General features: G+C 42.3%; 1 protein-coding gene across 1 annotated transcript in view; it reads left to right on the top strand.

Moving 5' to 3' along the window:
- The first annotated feature begins 846 nt into the window (after nt 1–846).
- The window catches only part of MINDY4B (MINDY family member 4B), a 42,386-nt gene continuing 21,893 nt past the window's right edge, over nt 847–21,339 (top strand). Inside the window, exons 1-7 of the mRNA XM_036348500.1 lie at nt 847–959; nt 1,205–1,232; nt 3,076–3,243; nt 9,695–9,814; nt 10,497–10,588; nt 18,511–18,676; nt 19,200–19,265. Coding sequence (XP_036204393.1) covers nt 847–959; nt 1,205–1,232; nt 3,076–3,243; nt 9,695–9,814; nt 10,497–10,588; nt 18,511–18,676; nt 19,200–19,265 — 753 coding nt within the window. The remainder of the gene's footprint in view (nt 960–1,204; nt 1,233–3,075; nt 3,244–9,694; nt 9,815–10,496; nt 10,589–18,510; nt 18,677–19,199; nt 19,266–21,339) is intronic.

Below are 21,339 nucleotides of genomic sequence, written 5' to 3'. Positions count from 1 at the left end.
AGCTCCAGTCAGAAGGTTGTTTGGAGATAGACTTCCTTCTTCCTTTAGGGACCCCAGTCTTTTCTCTTAAGACTTTCAATTGATTGGATGAGGCTCACCCACATAATACAGATTAATCCTCTTTACTCAAAATCTATTTAAATGTTAATAACATGTAAAAAATACCTTTGCAGTAACACTAGACTGGTGTTTGACCAAAAACGGTTACCATAGCCTAGGAAGTTGACACATAAAATTAACTATCACAACCATCAATCTTCATTATTATTTCTGTTATTACAACTACAATTTGTTTCTCCCTTAAACAAATCAAGCTAGTTCTTCTGCAAACTGTGTGCAAGATTTCTGTGTACTAAAATCTACATCAAATATCTGCTGGCCTGTGTTTTCCTTGGCCTACATATTACACAACTGTAGTTGATAGAGTTATTTGCTATATTTTCTGTTCACTAATATTTCCTAGAGGCACTACAGAACTAGGTAGTATCACATTCCACCAGCATGCATCTCTCATCAATTAAAGTATCCCAGTTGCTTTGATACAGATAAGTAATTGTAATCCTTTTGTTTATAAATCTGTGTCTTGGATTAAACATTCATGGCATCTATACAGTGAACAAAAATACACAAAGTATTCCACCTCTAATGAAAGTTTAATCAGGATCTGATAACAGGGGCTCACAGAGAGCCCAGGGCAGCAACTGTGGTGTGATCTCCTTGCTGGTCAAAGGTAGGGGTAGCAGTTCTCACCTGGCCACCTGTGACAGCCACCACACCTCTCCACTGCCAGACCTTTCACCCATCTTAACTATTTCTTTCTTCCATTTCTGTACATCATATAACTAAATGGCTGTGGCATTCCTGGACCAGGAACAAAGCTCCCAGGAGCTGGATTTGGAGGAGATAACTAGGAAAATTTCATTTCTTGACAAATGGAGGGAAATCTTTAGTTATCACAGGTAAGATGCTCTCGTTTTCTCATTTTTCTATTTCTAGAAATAGAACCAGAGGGATTTTAGGTGTTTAAGTAGTCAGCTTTTATGTTTGCTCCATGAAAAGTCTCTATTATCAATTTACATTTAAAACACTTCAGGTATAACTATTTGCAGAAAAAGGCTTTCCCTGCAAGGCTGGGTTGAGGAGGTTTGCATGTAAGGGTAGAAAAGAGTGAGTAATTTTCTTGATGTTTCTCTTTCATCTTTAGGTTGGGAACCAATAATACAACTCCTCAGGTAATTACTTTTCTCAAAGCCAATGTGTTTTCTTCTAGTTGCTTCTTCAAACAACCACGTTAACAGCAAAACCCACTTATTCTATGCACATAATGTCACTCAGGCACCAGCATTTAACATGTGAAAACATATAGCTAGAAAGCCTGCTGAATATCTTTTCTTGTGCTTTCTTTTTTTCATAAAGATCTCTTTCTACTTTTAAGAGCTATTTTTCATCATTAAAGCACCATATGGTTATTATTTTAGAAAAAAGTAATAGAATCTAGAGTTCCCACACTTGTGAAATGACACTGTATTCTGAGAACAAAGAGCTCAGTGTCCCTGAAGAAAAGCAGTTTTGAAAACACTTACCGTTATTCAACTTCTGAGAAATTGTTTTCCTTCACCATTTTCAAAGGAGAGAAAGATGACAGAATTCTGGTGTTAAGAAAGTATTTTAAAATCTGTTATACAATGTAAGATAAAAAGTGTTTGTATTTCATGTCACCTGAAAAGGTTAGAAGGTAATAGACTTAGTATTTAGATACTAATTCAATCATTGAATAAACACAGCACAAAATATTAAGGTGATTTTCAGTAGTATATGATATGATCAAACAATTGAATTATTAATACTTTAACCACAACACTAAAGCATCTTGCCCCAACTAACCTGTGATCAAAAGCTTTATTTGTGCTACTCTCTTAACTGTAGTCTAAATGAGAATCAGGGAGATAGTGATTGTATTTTAGTCCTGGAAGTATTAAATGGAGATAGCTGACATTTGGGGAAATAGAATGCTCAAATGATAAAATAATCTTTGAAAGAAAATAAATAAATAAATGCCAAGTTATGCCTTACACCCTGGCACAAAGGTAAAGATTTTCCATTTGATTTACAAAATGCATCTTATCCCATCAGTAGCCTGTGACTTGGATGCTATATTTCTGAGATAAGAAAGCATCTTTGCCTCTAGGAATCCAGAAAAACTAAGAAAGCAGTTTCTTTCATGCTTCAGCTATCAATAGGGCAGATTTGTTTCATAACATTAGTGTAGAAGTTAAGTAAATTGGAAGAAGAGGTGATGCTAACATATTTAAATGCCATAAAATCAGTCACAAAAAATAAAAATAAATTTTTTGCCTTAAAGATGGGGCATGAATTTTTTTTAAAGAAGAAAATTTGCCCTAGCTGGTTTGGCTCAGTGGATAGAGCATCAGCCTGTGGACTGAAGGGCCCCGGATTCAATTTCAGTCAAGGGCACAAGCTTAGGTTGCAGGCTTGATCCCCAGTAGGGGATGTGCAGGAGGCAGCTGATCAATGATTCTCTCTCATCATTCTATCTCTCTCTCCCTCTCACTTCCTCTCTGAAATCAATAAAAATGTATTTTTAAAAAAGGAAGGAGAAAATTATACTCACTTATTGGGGAATAGGAATCTGAAAAAAGTAAAGGGAGGTAACTTGACTTCATTTACTGGCCAGTTAACAATATAATGAAAAATACCTTGTATAGACTTGAAAGAGTTACTCGTTATTTATAAGATGGTGTCCTCTCAAAACGAGACACACTGACATTTGTATTCTTCCCTAAACATAATTTCGAGTCAAGGTCTTGATAGCATTAATTATGTTTCCATAGTTGCATTTAACCTCCTCGAGTCACATAAAACTTAGGAGAAGCCTCTTTGACACAGACACTGGCGTTTTTCTGCCTCTTTTATTGGTATGTATCACAATTTTCAAACATCTTGAAAAGGGAGACAACATTTTCTGATAAAAATTATTTCAGAGAGAAAGAAAGAAAAGGGGAGAGGTCATCACAGCACTGTTTGCTTTGTTTTTGGTAGTGGCATGTTACTCAGAATCATGAAGGCAGCCATGTGTCTGCTGCTAAGAGTGAAGATGGATCAGGAACACCTCAGCCCAAAAGACAAGGACTCTTGCCATCAAGTGGCCCTTGTTCTACTCCCAAGCCCTCTATCATCTCTTCAAAATCGAGCAGCTTTCCTATCTCCCTAGCAATGGCCACGGTGAGTACAGCTTGTCAATTAAACATGAAATGAAACGTAATCTTCCCCAAACAACAGGGCTAGAGAATCTTATCTGCTGTCATGTGAGAGCATTCTGAAGATAAGACTACAGACGGTTGTTATTGGTAGAAGGAGGATATAATTAAAATGACTTATTTATAGTATTTTTCAAAGGCACTGCTGACATTACAGTCTTTTCCTCCCAAATTATGAGTCTCTCTTTATTCACTTCCTGGACATGAAAGTTAAATTTGAGGGAGTAAAGTCAGATGAGTCACCATATAAGGTAGGGTAGGGTAGGTTGGCTGGGGAGTGCTGCAAACATGCAAGACAATGTCGAGGGGTGAGACAGGACCCTGTCCGAGCCTGGGCCGGAGGAAGGGAGGTGGGGACCTGTGCCAGGCCCAGTCCTGGGCAAGAGCTGATCTCAGGAAAAAAAGATTTTCTGGGACTGCCGACTAATAGGCAGATTTGAAAAAGAACCTGATACTTGAGGATCCAAGTAGATCTGGAAGCTTCGGGTTCTAAGGACCATTTGCTCATTTCAAAATTTGGCCAGGGTGGGGGCAAAAGGCTATGGAGACCCAGCTAGGAGGCAGGACCAATGGCAACTCACTGGACTAAACAGGTCAGGGCTGGAGACAGGGCTTTGGCAAGTGTCCAAAGAACCAGCTGTTGTAGTCAAAGAGCCACGTTGGAAACTGGGGAAGCTCAGCCAAGGACGGAGCCAGGAAAACAGTCCCTGCTAGGGTGAGAGAGCTCTCCAATTGCACAGCCCTCCAATGTAGCCCCCACATTCACCTCATCCCCAAACCTCACACTGTATTCTAGAGCCTTGGGCAGAGACCTCTCCCTAGACCCTAAGAGCAAGAGGAGGAGGAAGCACCCCCTCCTGACCACAGGCTGTCCTACCCCTGGGCACGGGCACAGAAACTTCCGGGCTGAGCCTGGCCATCTGAGCACACAGCAGCAACAGGTGTCCTGTGCTCATAGCTCCATGGGCCGGCACCATCCTTGGCCCCTGCTGAGGGGGCTATTGAGGGGGCATGGAACCCCTCCAGGGGGAGTCACAGTCTCCACCTGTTTTTTAAAAAATCCTCACCCAGGCATATGTTTAATGATTTTAGAGAGAGGAAGAAAGAGAGAGAGAGAGAGAGAGAGAGAGAGAGAGAGAGAGAGAGAGAGAGAGAGAAGCATCAGTATGAGAGAGAAACATGGATTGGTTGCCTCCCTACGTGCCCCAAGCATCATCCCATAACCTTTCGGTGTATGGGATGATGCTCCTACCAACTGAGCCACCCAGCCAGGGCTGTACCTGCTTTTTGAGCACAGAAGTGGAGCTGGCCAGACCACAGTGTTTTCTGCTCTGAATATGGCCTTTCCTTAAGCTCCCCAGATGAAACATCAGATTTAGGGACTCCAGCCCCACCCTCACCTCCCTCACCCCATTGCTTTTTATCATGCATGTTCTCACAGGCCCCACTGTCACATGTGCAGTACAAGTGTAATGGAGACCTATTTGCTCCTTCTCATCAAAAGTCTTTCCACCTCAATCCACCTTCCCTCTTCTACTCAAACGCCAGACGTCACAGAAGATAGGTCAGCAAGGCTCTCATAAGATGCTACACTTTGCTTGCTGGCCTCCCAGCTCCTGGGTGGTGCCTTCACTTGTGTCTTAGGTATCTATCTAGTGAATCCTCTCCTTTGGGTAATGAAAACAGGTGATGCGTCATACTGTTGAGTGTGGTTACGCGGCCACACTATGCTAGAGGAACAAAAGTTAGAGCAACTAGCTGTATTTTACTGGCCAAGATAATGCTTTTAATGAACACCCTCTAATAAAAAAAATGTAGTATTGAAATAAATGCTTATGGAGAATATCACTTTAAAATTTATATATATCTGGGAATAGGCTACTTTTTGTGTGAAAAAGAGAAAAACTATGATTCTCTACTGGTATTTGCCTGTGTATGCTGCAGAAATTCCAGACTAGTGCATAGCGTGGAGCCATGGGAGCACGGGGACCAGAGGCACGGGTGTGAGGGAGTCTTTCTTGGTGGCCTTCTTTTACTCTGGATTTTGAACCATGTGAATGTACAATCTATTTTTAAAAACACACATACAAACTTTAAAAATAGAAAAAAGCATTCACAGATACTTCCAGAGCCTTCCAGTCTCCCTCTGTTCTGTGGAGGCAGGAGAGTCTGGGTCTGAATTCTCTCCTTTCTCCCAAACACAAACACAACGCAATTGGACACCTCCCCAATGACTCCCATCGCAATTCTCTCCCTTCGGAAAAGACTGGGAGGTAAAGGAGTCGGACCACTATAGCCTGAAATGGATTGATGGGGTATTAAGGAAGTCCCAGAAGTAGAAATGATCGATTTTTCTTTAAAAAAAAAAAAAAACTTATTCCCATTATGTGTGCCAGATGATAGGGTGTCCTTTAAATTGTGGTCCCATTAATTAAACACTCCCTGGGACTTGAAGATGACACCTTGGGGCTCTGAATACGTGTGTCCCAGAAGGTCGTTTGGAAGCTTGGCCAATTCTACACGTTTTGGCAGTGCAGCTGCCTGGCAAATTATCAGAGCTATTGAATCCTAACATCCCCTGAAGCATGCATTTTGTCACCATTCTGCTGTCTTCTTCCCCCTCTGTTTGAAGTAGGCATGTGTGGGATTTCTTGCCATTGGCACACACTCTTTGCTGGGAATCTGCTCAGGAAGTAGGGGTAGGTGAAGGGCCCTACGTACCCTTGCTTTCCCCAGCTCTCCTGTTTCTCACATTTTTGTGGCCCTATTTCCAATATTATAGCCTTCTTCCTCCCCCAATCTAACATCTTAGGTGGATGTGCTGCAGTGAACTCTGGTCAGGACTGCTGGCCCCATTGAGTTCGTGGACAAGGGGTGCACCTGCCTCTGGGCTCTTCCACCAGCCTCACACCACTGCCTTTCTTCCCTCCAGTGGCAATTTTCCATCCTCCTCCACAATCAGGCCCTTCTCGGGGACCCATCCTGGAACACACTCCTGTAGCCTCTTTTATTGGCAATCAATAAACAAACCTTGGTGTATTTGCAACTCTACCCAGCAGGATCACACTACACTGGCTGGACCGCATGTAATGCTGGGAGAGCAAATATTCTGAGGAGACTGTAATAGATGAAGCTGTAATAGAGAATAGAGGGCAGCAGGCAAAGAGATGGCTTTGGGGGAGCAGGAAACACAGCCTGGTGGCCCCAGCATAAAGTCTGGCCAATAGATGGGCCCCAGGAGATGTTTACTTAATTCATTAATTCACTGCTCTGGATGATCCCCTGGAGAGGCATCTCAGCATGAGATGGTGGGTATCATTCTTGTGCCACTTCCAATGCACCCTTTAACCTGCTCCATCCTGCTTTCTGCCTATGAGACTAACTGTAGTGCTCCCTCCTCCTCTGGCTTCCTGTCCAGTTTATCCAATGGGAACCCTGGAGGGAGACTGGAGGGAGAGAAGGGAATGAAGTCAGGTTGTGCAGAGCTGGTTGGATCCCCCTCCTCCAATGCAGCCCCCTCCCTTGGACTCTCCTTCTGGGTTCAGGTAACCACTCCCCCCTCCTCCCACCGCATTAGTCATTGTGGTTTCCCTGTAAGTATCCCACATCTTTGTAAATAGTATTAAACTTTCCTCAAGTTAATTATCCTGACTTGAGAGAGCAACTGTTTCCTGCTGGGACCCTGACTGGTATATGTTGAAAGGATTGCATTTGGGTTCTGGCACTGCCATTTACTAATTATGTAACCTTGGGCATCCCAATTAATTGCTCTGGGCCTCAAGATCTTTACATGTAAAATGAAAGGATTGAATTAGATTTTTAAAAAATTATTCAACAAATGCTTATTGTGAGCTACTCTGTACCAGGCACTACTCCAGATGTGGACAAATCCATGGCAAACACAACCCCTCCAAGAGCCTAGTCTGATAGGCCAAGAGGCACTAATTCTGACAATCTCTGTTCCATGATGAGCCAGTAATTTTTAAGACAAGAAAAGATTTATGGAAGGAGTTTCAAAGAGAATTATTCTACTTCATATTGGGTGAAGGTGGGGGGGTGGGGTAGAAGAGGACTGGACTGGACCAGGTTGTCCCAAGGAAACTCTAAGCCCAGTGACAAGGGACAAACAGCTGGAATAAGGAAATTAAACCTGGTGAGTATGTGTGTGTGTATGTGTGTGTGTGTGTGTGTGTGTGTGTTATGTGTGTGTGTTAATGATCATCATCATTATCATCATCACAGCAAACAGGAAAGAGGTATCCATTACAAATCCTAGAAAACAAAGTGAAAAGAGAAAAACTATAAACTGTATTTGTCTGTATTAAATAGTAATGATCATTACAGTCATTTATTAAGACCACTTACCATTGTGTCTAGTTACCAGGCAGCAGAGCAACATATGTATGTCACTGAACATGCCTCAGGTTAATCTTGTTGTAAATTATATTTGATGTAAAATAAACAGTAAGATGAAGCACCTTTGCTGTCACTCTAACCAGTGGGGGTTGGCCTGAGAGGCCTGCAGGCCTCTGTCCTAGGCCTCCCCAGGTGCATCTGGATGGTGACTCTGCAACAGAAACAGGAGATGGGATGGTTTGACTTGCAGAATTTTTCTAATTGAATTTGTATTCTAAGCCTTTTTAGTCTCAACAGTCTTAATCTCTGCATTCACACACAGCTTCTCCCTCATTCCTGCCAGTCTCCGGTCTTTTTCCCTGTGTTAGGACTTTCTTCCTACTGCATAAGATGTTTCAGCGCAGACAAGCTGTTTCACAAAGGTAGTAACACCCTCCGTTTACTCAGCAGTATGGTCCCAAAGCCATTTTTCTTACCTTTTCTCTTTCAAGGATAACCATATTAATCAAGCAGGGGTTCTCCCCATTTTGGGATAAGCAAATAAATCGTACAGCGGCTGGGCAACCTGTCGATTTCACACAGTCAGTAGGAGCATAACTGGGATTTCTCTGCACTGATCAGCCTTTCCTCTGTGCTATGTAGCCTTGATGGCAAGGAACCACTTTCTGTCACTTTCAGTCCTCTGCTGGGGATGTCCTGGGCTGGTGGCCCTCTTTGGCCATGGTACACACTAAGTCTGTGTCTTCTAAGAGCAGCGTCTGTGCCCATCTGCTCCCTCTCCTTGGTAGACAGTCACAATGGCACATACAGGATTAAAGCTGGGAGGCAACCAGTGGTAGAATGGGCACAAATTCCAGCTCTGCTTCTACTAGCTGGGTGACCTTTGGCAAATACTTCTCTGTAAAAAGGGGGTAATAATGTACCTACTTCAAATAATTAAATTAACATAGTGAATGTAAAGCACTTAGCCCAGTGCCTGGTGCATGAAAATACTCAATAAATGCTAGATGTCATTTGCCAGCCTAGTTGAAATGCCACCTCTTCCAAAGCCTTCTCAAGTACTTCAGTCAAAGGTTCTCTCTCCTTCCTTTGTTCATTCATGGCACTTTGCACTTGATTTGTGGAATTTCAGACCTCTGTCTTATACATAGTTGTGGGATGTTAGACTTTTCACATATCTATAGCCCACACAGGATTAGCACATGCTAAATGATGAATACACCTCTGATTATGAATGGATTCCTTTTTTTCATGTGTTTGGTTAATAAAGGCTTGTTTCCATTTTGATGGTTTCAAATCTCAATGTACTATCAAGTACTTTGGAAGACCTTAAGGATTCTGGGGCAAGAGAACAGAGAATTCTTGTTTAATATAATTGAAACCACTATTGTACTCAGGCCAGAAACACAGTCCTGTATATTCCTTTAAAAAAAAGAGAGAGAGAGAGCTATTTCCTCCTTTAGGTTTACTTCTTTTTATTTATTTATTTTTTAATTGATTTCAGAGACAGGAAGGGAGAGGGAGAGATGGAAACATAAATGATGAGAGAGAATCATTGATCTGCTGCCTCCTGTGCACCCCCTACTGGGGATAGAGCCCAGAAACCACGCATGTGACCTGAGCTAGAATTGAACTGTGACCTCCTGGTTCATAGGTTTATGCCCAACCACTGAGCTACACCAGCTGGGTTTCCTTTTTTTTCTGGAGCAAGTCATGAATATAGGGGCAGCAGCACAAGGACAGAGCCACAGCCTGGAGTGTACTGTGTGGGGTAAAAGGAGAGATGGCTAGCAATGAAAGGGGATACAAGGATCCTTTCATCAAATAGGGATGATATAGGTTTAGGGTTGGCACACTGAGCTTTGAGGATAAAATGTCCTCAGTGAACCTAACATGAATCTTTTGCACAGGACTTTACAATTAAAATAGAGAAGCGTAGCTCTAAATGTAGAAAGGGGACAGGCCACCTCCATGGTTTCACTGCCTTACTTAAGATTGATGAGGAATGTGTCTCAGAATTATCTTCCTTTGAACTCACCAGTTGTATCCCCTCCTCTCAGAAGCTGCGGCAGAGCCTCTTTGGAAATACGGTCTATGTCTTCAGCTGTGATTGGAAAAAGGCCTGTTTCAGGTTCCATGAGCCTTTTTCTGACCTGGCTTTTGCTTTGGAAGTGGGAAAGGTAATAGCAGGTGACAATTTTTAAAAACCCCAATTCCATGTTCCTTATCTATGTTTCCTTTCATTCTCATTCCTGTAACACATGTTTTCATTATAATAACTTGTAGAAACATATCAATAATTTAAAAATTGACCTTAAATGATAACAGACTGTTTACAATTATAACTTACTGTCTGGGTTGTAACAAAGACTCAGACTTCTTTTTCTTCTCTCTCCCTCCTTGTAACTTCCAATTTTCCTGGCTCTTTACCCAAGTCCTAAGCATCCCTGAGGATGTAGAGGCTGGCTTATTCAAAACTTCAATAATTCATGTCATTGATCACCAGTCACACAGAATTTCAAGAGCTAGACATCTATTTCATCCTCTCCTACAAATGTGCAAGTTGATATGAAGCAGGGGCACCATGGAGGCAGGGTGGAAGAGGGCATATATCCCCAGGTGCCAGTACTCCGTAAAGAAGTTGATCACTGCAGATTCCAGCTTGGCAGCAGCCCATGGAGAAGGATAGGTCAGTGTAGTACAATGTCTCTTGCTCAGTAGGGGATGCTGTACACCAGAAGGGAAGGGCTGCGCAGAAGAACAGAGCATGACATTCACTTGCATGAGGTCTCCCTTGGAACGTCAGTCCTGAGAGGTGTGAAGCCCTGCACCCAGCCTTACCATTCATCTTCCCCTTTGCAGGGAGGTGCCCAAAGCATTCAGATGGCCGTACAAGGATTGATCATCAAGTACTTGCTGTTTACAAGGGAGGGGAAAGACTGTAACTTCCACAGGTAAGAGGAAGTACTTGGGAGAGTTACTCATTTCCTGAGAACCTTTATATGCTAGATAATCACAGCAGAAATCCCTGGGTCCCCTCAGGAAAGGGACTTGCTCACAGACAAAAATGGGGCTGGTTCTTCCCTCGGAGCTGGATTCTATGATGGGGATGGCTGTCCTGGAGTTACTCTCAAAGCACAGCTGAAGAACAATGCTGACAGTTTTATGCTCTGCTGCAGATCACCCTGTCAGGTAACATAAAGCACCAGGTCTTGGGTGGGTTCCTTGATAATATTTGACAGAAAGTTTCAACCTAGCAAGTCCAGGGAGGATCAAAATGGCAATGAAAACCCTTGATAAATGAAGTACTAATCTTCCTCTTTAATCAGGCTACCAAAGTACAGTGTTTGGTAGTTGCCATTAGTTCAAATTACTTTATTCTTAGACGTTAACAAACCCTATTGTTTGCAAAACTCTATGCTTGCTATTAGAGAAAATATAAATAAGTAAAAGGCATCTATTTGCCTTCAAGCAAGGTAAGTTATCACCAAAACTAGAATTAAATGTACAATATATTCTAAGGTGGTGAATTGCCAGGTTCCTTAGAAGCAGAGCCAGAACTGGAATTCCTTATATGAGGGGTTAATGAAGGGAATTCCCTCAGCTGAAACCTGGGAGAGAGAGTGGGAAGCCAGATGAGAAAGGAGAGGCTGAGAAGGAATAAGATTCTGAATGGTGACTCTAAATGACACACTAGATCAGATGGATTTAATTGACATTTACAGAATATTTCACCCCAAAACTACAGAATATACATTTGTTTCAAGTGCACACAGGTCTAAAGATAGACCACATGTTAGGACACAAAACAAGTCTCTACAAGGTCAAGAAGACTGAAATCATATCAAGCATCTTCTCAGATCACAATGGCATGAAATTAGAAATAAACTACAGTAAAAACACCCAAAAACATTCAAACACATGGAGGATAAATAGAATGTTATTAAACAATGAATGGGTTACCAGTGAGCTCAAGAAAGACATAAAAAACTTCCTGGAGACAAATTAAAATGAACATACAACTACCCAAAATCTCTGGAACACAGCAAAAGCAGTCCTGAGAGGGAATTTCATAGCACTACAGGCCTACTTTAAAAAACAAAACAAAAAAATTTACAATAAACTATTTAACCCTACAATTTAAAGAATTAGAAAGATAACAAGAAAAACCCAGAGTGACTAGAAGGGAGGAAATAATAAAGATCAGAGCAGAAATAAATGACAAAGACTGAAAAAACTACAAAAAATCAATGAAACCAAGAGCTGGTTCTTTGAAAAGAAAAATGAGATTGATGAACCTTTAGACATATTCATCAAAAAACAAAGAGAGAGGGCCCAAATAAATAAAATCAGAAACAAAAACAGTGAAGTAACAACTGACATCACAAAAATACAAAGGATAATAAGGAAACTGGAGGCCCAGTGCATGAAATTCATGCACAGAGTGGGGGTTCCCTAGCCCGGCCTGCACCCTGTCCAATCTGGGACCTCCCAAGGGATGTCCGACTGCAGGTTTAGGATTGGGCCTAAACTGGCAGTCGGACATCCCTCTTGCAATCTGGGATGACTGGCTCCTAACCACTCGCTTGCCTGCCTGCCTGATCACCCCTAACTGCCCACCCCTGCCGGCCTGATCTTGCCCCCAACTGCCCTGCTCTGCTGGCTTGATCTCGCCCCCAACTGCCCTCCCCTGCAGGCCTGATCACCCCTAACTTCCTCTGCCTTAGCCCCCACCACAATGGCTTTGTCTAGAAGGAAGTAGGACATCTGGAAGATGGCCGGTTGACCCAGTCTAATTAGCATAATACCCTTTTATTAGTATAGATAGATTATATAGGATAGGATTGCTTAACTGGGGGGAAAAGCCTTTTTCAGCAGGAGGAGATGCTCTTGGAAGACAAAAACACATAATCCCTATATCTGGCCTGATAGCCAGCCATATGCACTATACTGCCAAACCGGTCATTAAAAAATTGAATCACTTTCTTACACCTTACACCAAATAGCTGTTGCCCTTAAAACCCCTCCTCAGCCCCCACTTTAGGTTCTGCCTTCGCAGTTCACCCAGATTTGGTTCTGATTGGTTGGTTTCTATGCCAACCAGCATCTCTGGGCCTATCTCCAGGCCTGATCATAGAGGTGGGGCTGATCAGCAGCCGCCTCAGGCTGCTGGTGAGTGGGCTGAATTGCTGACCTCTGGGAGAGGCTTGGCTGCTGCTGCTGATTAGCCTCGTCTCTCTCTCTCTCTCTCTCTCTCTCTCTCTCTCTCTCTCTCTCTCAGAGGTCAGCAGTTCAGCCTGCTTGCCTGCTGCGTGTGCAGCCTGGCATTTGGTTGAGCCTCCGGTCATTGTGGATGTTACAACCATGGCGCTCTCTCGATAGATAGATAGATAGATAGATAGATAGATAGATAGATAGATATAGAGATAGAGATAGATATAGATGATATAGATATAGCTATAGATATAGATACACTTAGTGGCCAGATTATTATGACCGGCCAGATTATTATGACCACCCTATCAGTACTTCGTTGGGCCACCTTTTGCCTTCAATACTGCGGCGATTCTTCTTGGCATTGACTCCACGAGATGTTGAAAGGTGATGCGAGGAATCTGACACCATGCCTGATGAATAGCACTGTCCAGTTCTGTGAGATTTGATGGTTGCGGAACCAACTGCCTGATGGCTCTTTTAACTTCGTCCCTCAAATGCTCAATTGGATTGAGATCTGGTGATTGTGGGGGCCACCTAAGCAAGGTAAAGTCTCCCTCATGTTCTTGAAACCACTCCTGCACAATATGAGCACCATGGCATGGTGCATTGTCTTACTAGAAGAAGCCATCTCCATTGGGATATGCCATCAACATGATAGGATGAACTTGATCAGCAATGATACTTAGGTATGTTGTGCTATTCAGACGTTTATAATGGTCTGGCCCTCTAGCAACTTCAGCGTGAAATTATAGCTAATTTGCCTACAAACCTCAGGTGGTCATAATAATCTGGCCACCCAGTGTGTGTATATATATATATATATATATATATATATATATATATATACTATGAACAACTATATGCCAATAAGCTGGACAATGTGGATGAAATGGAAAAATTCCTAGAAAAATACAATCTTCCAAAACTGAATCAGGAAGAACCAGAAAACCCAAATAGGCCAATAATAACTGACAAAATTAAAACAGTAAAAAACAAACAAACAAACAAAAACTCCTGGCAAACAAAAGCCAGGTATGGACGGCTTCACAGGAGAGTTTTACCAAACGTTAAAAGAAGAACTAACACCTATCCTCCTCAAACTATTCCAAAAAATTCAAGAGGAAGGAACACTTCTGAGCTCTTTTTATGAGGCCAACATTATCCTAACTCCAAAACCAGATAAAGACACTACAAAGAAAGAAAACTATAGGCCAACATCCTTGATGAACATAGATGCTAAAATCCTCAACAAAATATTAGAAAATTGGATCCAGCAATATATTAAAAAGATTATACACCATGACCTAGTGGGATTTATTTTAGGGATGCAAGGCTGGTACAATATTCACAAATCAATAAATGTGATACATCACATAAAGAAACTGAAAGGGGAAAAAATCACATGATCATATCAGTAGATGCAGAAAAAGCATTTGACAAAGTCCAGCACCCATTTTTTATAAAAACTCAGCAAAGTGGGAATAGAGGGATCATACCTCAATATAATAAAGGCCATATATGACAAACCTGTAGCCAACGTCATACTCAAATGGCAAAAACTAAAACCATTTCTCCTAGAACAGGAACAAGGCAGGAATGTCCACTTCCACTACTCTTATTCAACTGGAAGTCTTAGCTACAGCGATCAGACAAGAAGAAAAAATAAAAGACATCCAATTTGGAAGTGAGGAAGTAAAACTCTCATTATTTGCAGATGATATGACCTTGTATATAGAAAACCCTAAAGACTTCACCAAAAAACTACTAGATTTAATGAATGAATTCAGCAATGTAGCAGGATACAAAATTAAAACCCAGAAATCATTGGCATTTTTATACATCAATAATGAATTTTCAGAAAGAGAAACTAAACAAACAATCCCATTTACCACTGCAACAACAACAACAACAACAAAAAATAGGATATTTAGAAATAAACTTAACCAAGGAGGTAAAAGACTTATATTCAGAAAACTACAGGATATTGAAAAAAGAAATAGAGGAAGATATAAACAAGTGGAAGAATATACTGTGTTCATGGATTGGTAAAATTAACATCATTAAAATGTCCATACTACCCAAAGCAATCTATAGATTCAATGTAATCCCTATTAAATTACCAACAGCATATTTCACAGATCTAGAACAAATACTCCAAAACTGTACCTGGAACCTGAATAGCTGCAGCAATCTTGAGAAAGAAAAACAAAGATGAAGGAAACATAGTACCAGATATCAAGTTATACTACAAAGCCACCATAATCAAAACTGCTGGTACTGGCACAAGAACACACATATAGATCAATGGAACAGAACAGAGACACCAGAAATCAATCTAATCTACTCAGTTAATATTGGACAAAGGAGGCAAGAGCATACAATGGAGTCAAGACAGTCTCTTTAATAAATAGTGTTGGGAAAATTGAACAGATACATGCAAAAAAAAATGAAACTAGTTAAATTTTACCCCATACACAAAAATGAAATCAAATGGATAAAAGATTTAAATGTAAGTCATAAAACCATAAAAATCCTAGAAAAAAATCATAGGCAGCAAAATCTCAGACATCTCTCATAGCAATATGTTTGTGGATACATCTCCTAGGGCAAAGGAAACTAAGGAGAAAATAAGCAAATGGGACTACATCAAAATTTTTAAAGGTCTGCATAGCAAAAGAAACCATCAACAAAATGAAAAGGGAGTCCACTGTATGGGTAAACATATTGATAAAGGGTTAATATCCAAAACATATAAGGAATTCATGCAACTTAACAAAAGGAAGACAAACAATCCAATTAAAAAATGAACAAAGAACCTAAATGAACACTTATTCAAAGTGACAAACAGATATCCAAGAGACATATGAAAAAATTCTCACAAAGTCACTAATCATCAGAAAGATGCAAATTAAAAAAATAATGAGGAATTAACCCACACCTGTCAAAATGGCTACCATCAACAAATCAACAAATGAAAAGTGCTGTAGAGGATGTGGAGAAGAGGGAACCCTAGTATACTGCTGGTGGGAATGCAGACTGGTGCAGCCATTATGGAAAACAATATGGAGTTTCCTCAAAAAATTAAATATGGAACTGCCATTTGACCCAGTGACCCCTTAGAAATATATTGTAAGAAACCCAAAACACCAATCAGAAAGAACATATGCACCCCTATGTTCATAGCAGTGCAATTTACAATAGCTAAGATCTGGAAAGAGCCCAAGTGCGCATCAGTAGATGAGTGGGTAAAAAAGCTGTAGTACATTTACACCATGGAATACTATGCAGCAGAAAAAAAAAAAAAAAGGATTTCTTACCCTTTGAGACAGCATGAAGGGACCTGGAGAGTATTATGCTAAGTGAAATGAGACAGTCAAAGAAAGACAAGTATCACATGACCTCACTCATATGTGGAATCTAATGAACAAAATAAACTGAATGACAATATTGAAGCAGAGACATAGAAACATGGGATAGACTGTCAAGTCTCAGAGGGAAGGTGGAGATGAGTGGGTGGATAGGAAGAAATTAACCAAAGAACTTGTATGCATAGATGCATAACCCATGGACACAGACAATAGTGTGGTGAAGGCCAGGAGTGTGTGGGGCGGAGGGGGAGAGTGGGTGGGCTAGAAGCAGTGAGTCGGGGGGGGGGCGGGGTGGAAAGGGGACATATGTTCATAGCAGCACAATTTACAATAGCTAAGATTTTGAAACAGCCTAAGTGCCCATCAGCAGATGAGTGGATTAGAAAACTATGGTACATCTACACAATGGAATACTATGCTGCTATAAAAAAGGAGGAAATCTTACCATTTGCAGCAGCATGGGTGGAACTGGAGAGCATTATGCTAAGTGAAATAAGCCAGTCAGTGAAAGAAAAACACCACATGATCTCACTCATTTATGGATAATAAAGAACATTATAACCTAATGAACAAAAAGATAGATACAGAGGCAGAGAAGCATCAAACAGACTGTCAAATTATAGCGGGAAGGCTGGGAGTGTTGGGGAGGGCAGTAAGAGATCAATAGAAGGACTTATATGCATACATATAAGCATAATCAATGGACACAAGACACTGGGGGGGGGGGGTGTAAGGGCATGTGCTGGGGGGTAGGGGAGGCCGGGGGAAGGTCAATGGGGAAAAAAAAGGAGACATATGTACTACTATTTGTAATACTTTAAACAAGAAAATAAAATTTTAAAAAAAAGAATGGGATTCTTGTGAAGTCTAGCCTCAGCCTGATCCCGGGAGCTTATTGCCCATCCACAGCTGAGAGAGCAGGGCTTTGGTACATCCACCCCATCAGGCATCAACCTTGGCCATCCTGCAGGAGAGGCATAAATCCTCGTCACATCTGGGCCAGGTGCCTCCAGTACTTCAGAGAAAGTTGAAAAGTAGGAGCCAGTAGCAGCAGTACTGGAAACAGCTGGGTGACATGTCCACCAACTAAGTAAAAGGGATCCCAGGGAATCTAGATGGAGCACACACAATATTTGCTGCATGAATGTAAAGCATTTAACACAGTCCTGGTATGTGGCAAATATGAAATACATGGTGATGAGTAACTGCTGTGATAGATCAGCTTCATGAAGCCTCCTGCACCTTCCCAGCCACACGTTCTCTCTCCTGTACTCTCACAGCACTCTCTTTTGTTCTCATCCGCCTCCTACTAGGATGTTGGGGTATGAGGCTCCTTGTGACTCATTTCTGTATTGCCACAGAACTAGATGGATTCTATAAGTTATTGCTGAGTTCATTAATGAAACCCTATGTGTTTCTTCATTGGGACAACAGTTGTCAATGTAAAATATTGAGAAAACAGGCATAGTTAAGTATACCACTAAAGATGGGTTCCTATTTCCTGGGAGGTTGGACAGCCTGAGATTATTACTCAATGGAGTGTAATGGTTAGGACTAGGGAGTCAGGAGCCAGACTGCTCACATTCAAATCACTGCTCTACCACTTTAAAGATGAATGACCAGGGGCAAATTACTCAACCTCTCTGTCTTAACTTCCTCACCTCTAAAATGGGAGTACTAATAGTATCTACCTCGCAGATTGTTGTGAGGACTAAATGAGGTGATATGTGTGAAGTGCTCAGAACAACACTGGGCACAGTGAGTGCCAGGTGAGTGTCAGCTCCGGGTTAATAAGGGCAACCTGAAGTAGACCTCCAGTGATGCACAGGCTGTGGTCAGGCAGACAGGACATATGTGGCATGCACATTAAAGGCAGACAAGTGCATGAGCAAATGTGGGAAATATGTTCAGGGACTGGTCCATCTGGGGCAGAGGGTTTGCAAAATGGAAATCTGGGAGATAAAACTGGGGTAATTGTTTGGGGCTGTGCTAGGAAAGGGCCTGTGTTATTGGGTTAAAGAACATAGCTCAGTCCCTGCTGGAGTTCTGGAGAGAGGACAGTGGTGGGACTCGATGTCGGCAGTAGTAACCGCCCTCCTACCATATTACCAAGAGCAATATGCTGCTGAGAGGACACAAGTTCCAGTGACAGCAGATAGGACAAGCCCTCATGACATCCTCGCAGTGTAGGTTGATGAAGGAACCAACCCTGTATTCATAGTTCATAAGAGTGGAGGCCCCAGCACATGGCCAGATGACAGTCCATTTTAACCCCACCTCCTGCCTTGCAGTCTATGTGCAATAAGCAAGCAAGAGCAGAAGCAGGCCCTGGCTGTGGCACTCGCTGGTATCCTGTGGGTGGCAGGAGAAGCTCAGAAGGCCACCATCTGTCTTGTCACTGAGGACACTCAAGTCACCTCGACTCCTGACTATGCTGGGGACAATTTCACTGAGAGGGTGAGTGCAGTCTGGGTACTGGTTCACCATGCAAGTGGAGGTGGGGCCCCTTCGATGCTTCTGTGAGTGTCTGCTGTGGCCAAAGGCACCATTCAAAGAGGTGAGGGGCAAGGATTGTAGGTAATCCAAGCAGCCAAAACAGAGAATCCTGCTACGGATCTCTCCTTCCACCATGATCAAGAATATCCCATACCTGAAATCATCATAAAGTGCATTTCCATGTCCCAGGGGAACATAGCTAAACATAGCTAAACTCTACCTATTTGGGGGAAGGGGTCTGTTTATGGTTTTACTGCTTAAGATATCATATTGATTTAAAACTGAGGGATTTAAACATGAGGTCAGTAGCCACCCAATTTTACCATGTTTTATATGGCCTTGTATAAGAGAATATGTCAGTTTTTAGCAATGTGATTTTACAGTGAAGCAAAAATCTCGCTTGAGGTAATAACAGTGAATTGACATCTTATAGGTGTAACTTTCATCTTCCTTCTCATTTTAATCTTCTTTTTCTGATTTATAGCTTCAGCTGTTTGAAGTTTTGGAGAAAGAGGCCACTGAGAAATTCATCTATGATCATTTACAATGTGTAAGTGTTTAAGTACTGAGATAATTACTTTATGTTGAACTGATCTTACAGGAACCTTCTTTCTTTTACAAAGTGTCTTTTTAATGATACTTGTTAAGAAAACCAGGTCGTCTTGAGGGCTCAGGAAGGGCAGACCAAGAGAAAGGAAGCCCGCCTCTCCCTCCCCGCAACCTAGAAAGAGGCAGATCACACACCGGCCACTCCTTGGCTAATCAAGCCCAGAAAATAATACGATAGAGGGCATGTGCCAAGATTTCTTTTGTGGAGAGAAAATGTTAAAGCAGTCTTGCCTCACCTAGTGAATAAAAGACAAAAATGGTAGACAACGAAGGTTCTAGTCCGAATTGCCAAAGTGACCATTCACATTGATGCTAAGGAAATTACTTCTGGTCTGAAAAGGTGGCCCTGTTTCACCTCTTCTATCAGCACCTTCCACACAGTGTTCTCCTCCGCAATGGTTCTCACCCAGCCCCTGGAAAGTAATGGAAGGTTTATTTTAAAAGATCCCTCTGTGGAGAAACAAAGGAAAACTGATTTTCTGAGAAACTGAGATGACAGTGTGAAAGCAGAGGAACCTGAGCAGGGTGACGGTGAAGCCACACAACTTTGGGCTGCGTACGGGGCCTGTGATCCATGGAACTCACTGCTCTGCTCCTTTCAAAGGCCGTAGAGGCAGAAACCTGGGGGTTGAGTTCTCAGCCACACTAACTGTATAAGACCTTGGTTAGCCTGGTTCCCCTGGGCCCATCTCGCCTACCATCTCATAGGTCTGTGTTCGGCAAAAGAATGGTCTCCCAAAGATGTCCGTACCCTGGTCCCGGGAACCTATGACTGTTACATCACATGGCAAAGGGGAATGAAGGTCTCTAGTCAGCTGACTTTATAATAGGGAGAGTATCCTGGATTACCCAGGTGGGCCCGAGGTACTCACAGGATCCTTGAATGTGGAGGAGGCAGAAGAGAGGGGAAGAGGGATGTGGGATGACAGGTGTCACCACTGTTGCAGCTTTGAAGATGGAAGGTGGGACCATGAACCAAGGAATGTGGGCAGGGCCACTAAAGCGGGAAAGGAAAGGAAACAGATTCTGCCCTGCAGCCCCCAGAAAGAAAGTGGCCCTGCTGGCATCTTGATTTTCGCCCTGTGAGGTAGCCTTTTCAGACTCTGACCACCAGAACTGTTAGGTAATAAGGTTATATTATTCAAGCTTCTAAATTTATAGTAATTTGTTATAGCAGCAATATGAAACTAATAAAACCTGATGATAGAGTTTCAATGGCTGACATGAAATGTTAAGCTGGAAGCCTGCTTAGAGACTATCTTGCAAGCGGAAGATGCTTAATGGGGTTACACAGAGAGAGGAGCCATGTAAGAAAAAAATGATCCTTCCAGCTAAAAGAGGCACATGCTTCCCCCTCTGTCTTCCATCTCTTCAACTCAGACCTGGGAGAGTCTAATTCATTAGAAAAGGCCCCCACATCTGCAAGGTCTTTTCAGGAGTTGAGAATCAGAGGGCCAGCGCTGAAGCTCCACACCGACTTTCCCCATCAAAGGCTAGGAGTGAGTTGGAAAAGCTAACAAAGGCCCTAAGCCAGTGGTTCTCTCCTAGGATGAGGCCCAGAAATCAGGATTTTAAAAAGATTCCCAGGTGATTCTAATGTGCAGCCAAGGTTGAGAACCACTGCGACTGCGCAGCACAGGTGGCTCGGCACAGAACTGCCGGCATCAAAGCCGATCCAAGCTGATCCTTTCCATAGCCACGCTGAGGACAGGTTGGCCCCATTTCCTGAACCAGAGGGAACTTGATGCATATATTCTGAAGGGCGCTTCCTGACCAGAGGCTGCTTGTTGTGATCATCCCCCATTCACTATCAAAATGCACCAGTACTGTGTCCTAGTTTAAAGCACGGATCTCAAGTGAGGGGTCTGAGGGCTACATGTGAGCAGCAGACCTGTTGTTATAGGTTGAAGTGCATCCCTCCAAAATGATATGTTCAAGTCCTAACTCCCAGGACCGATGAATGTGCTCTGATTTGGAAACAGGGTCTTTGCAGATGCAATCAAGTTGAGATAAGG

This window comes from Myotis myotis, unplaced genomic scaffold, assembly GCF_014108235.1.
Source record: "Myotis myotis isolate mMyoMyo1 unplaced genomic scaffold, mMyoMyo1.p scaffold_m19_p_2, whole genome shotgun sequence".
Taxonomy (NCBI): domain Eukaryota; kingdom Metazoa; phylum Chordata; class Mammalia; order Chiroptera; family Vespertilionidae; genus Myotis; species Myotis myotis.
This window is presented reverse-complemented; position numbering and strand designations above follow the sequence as displayed.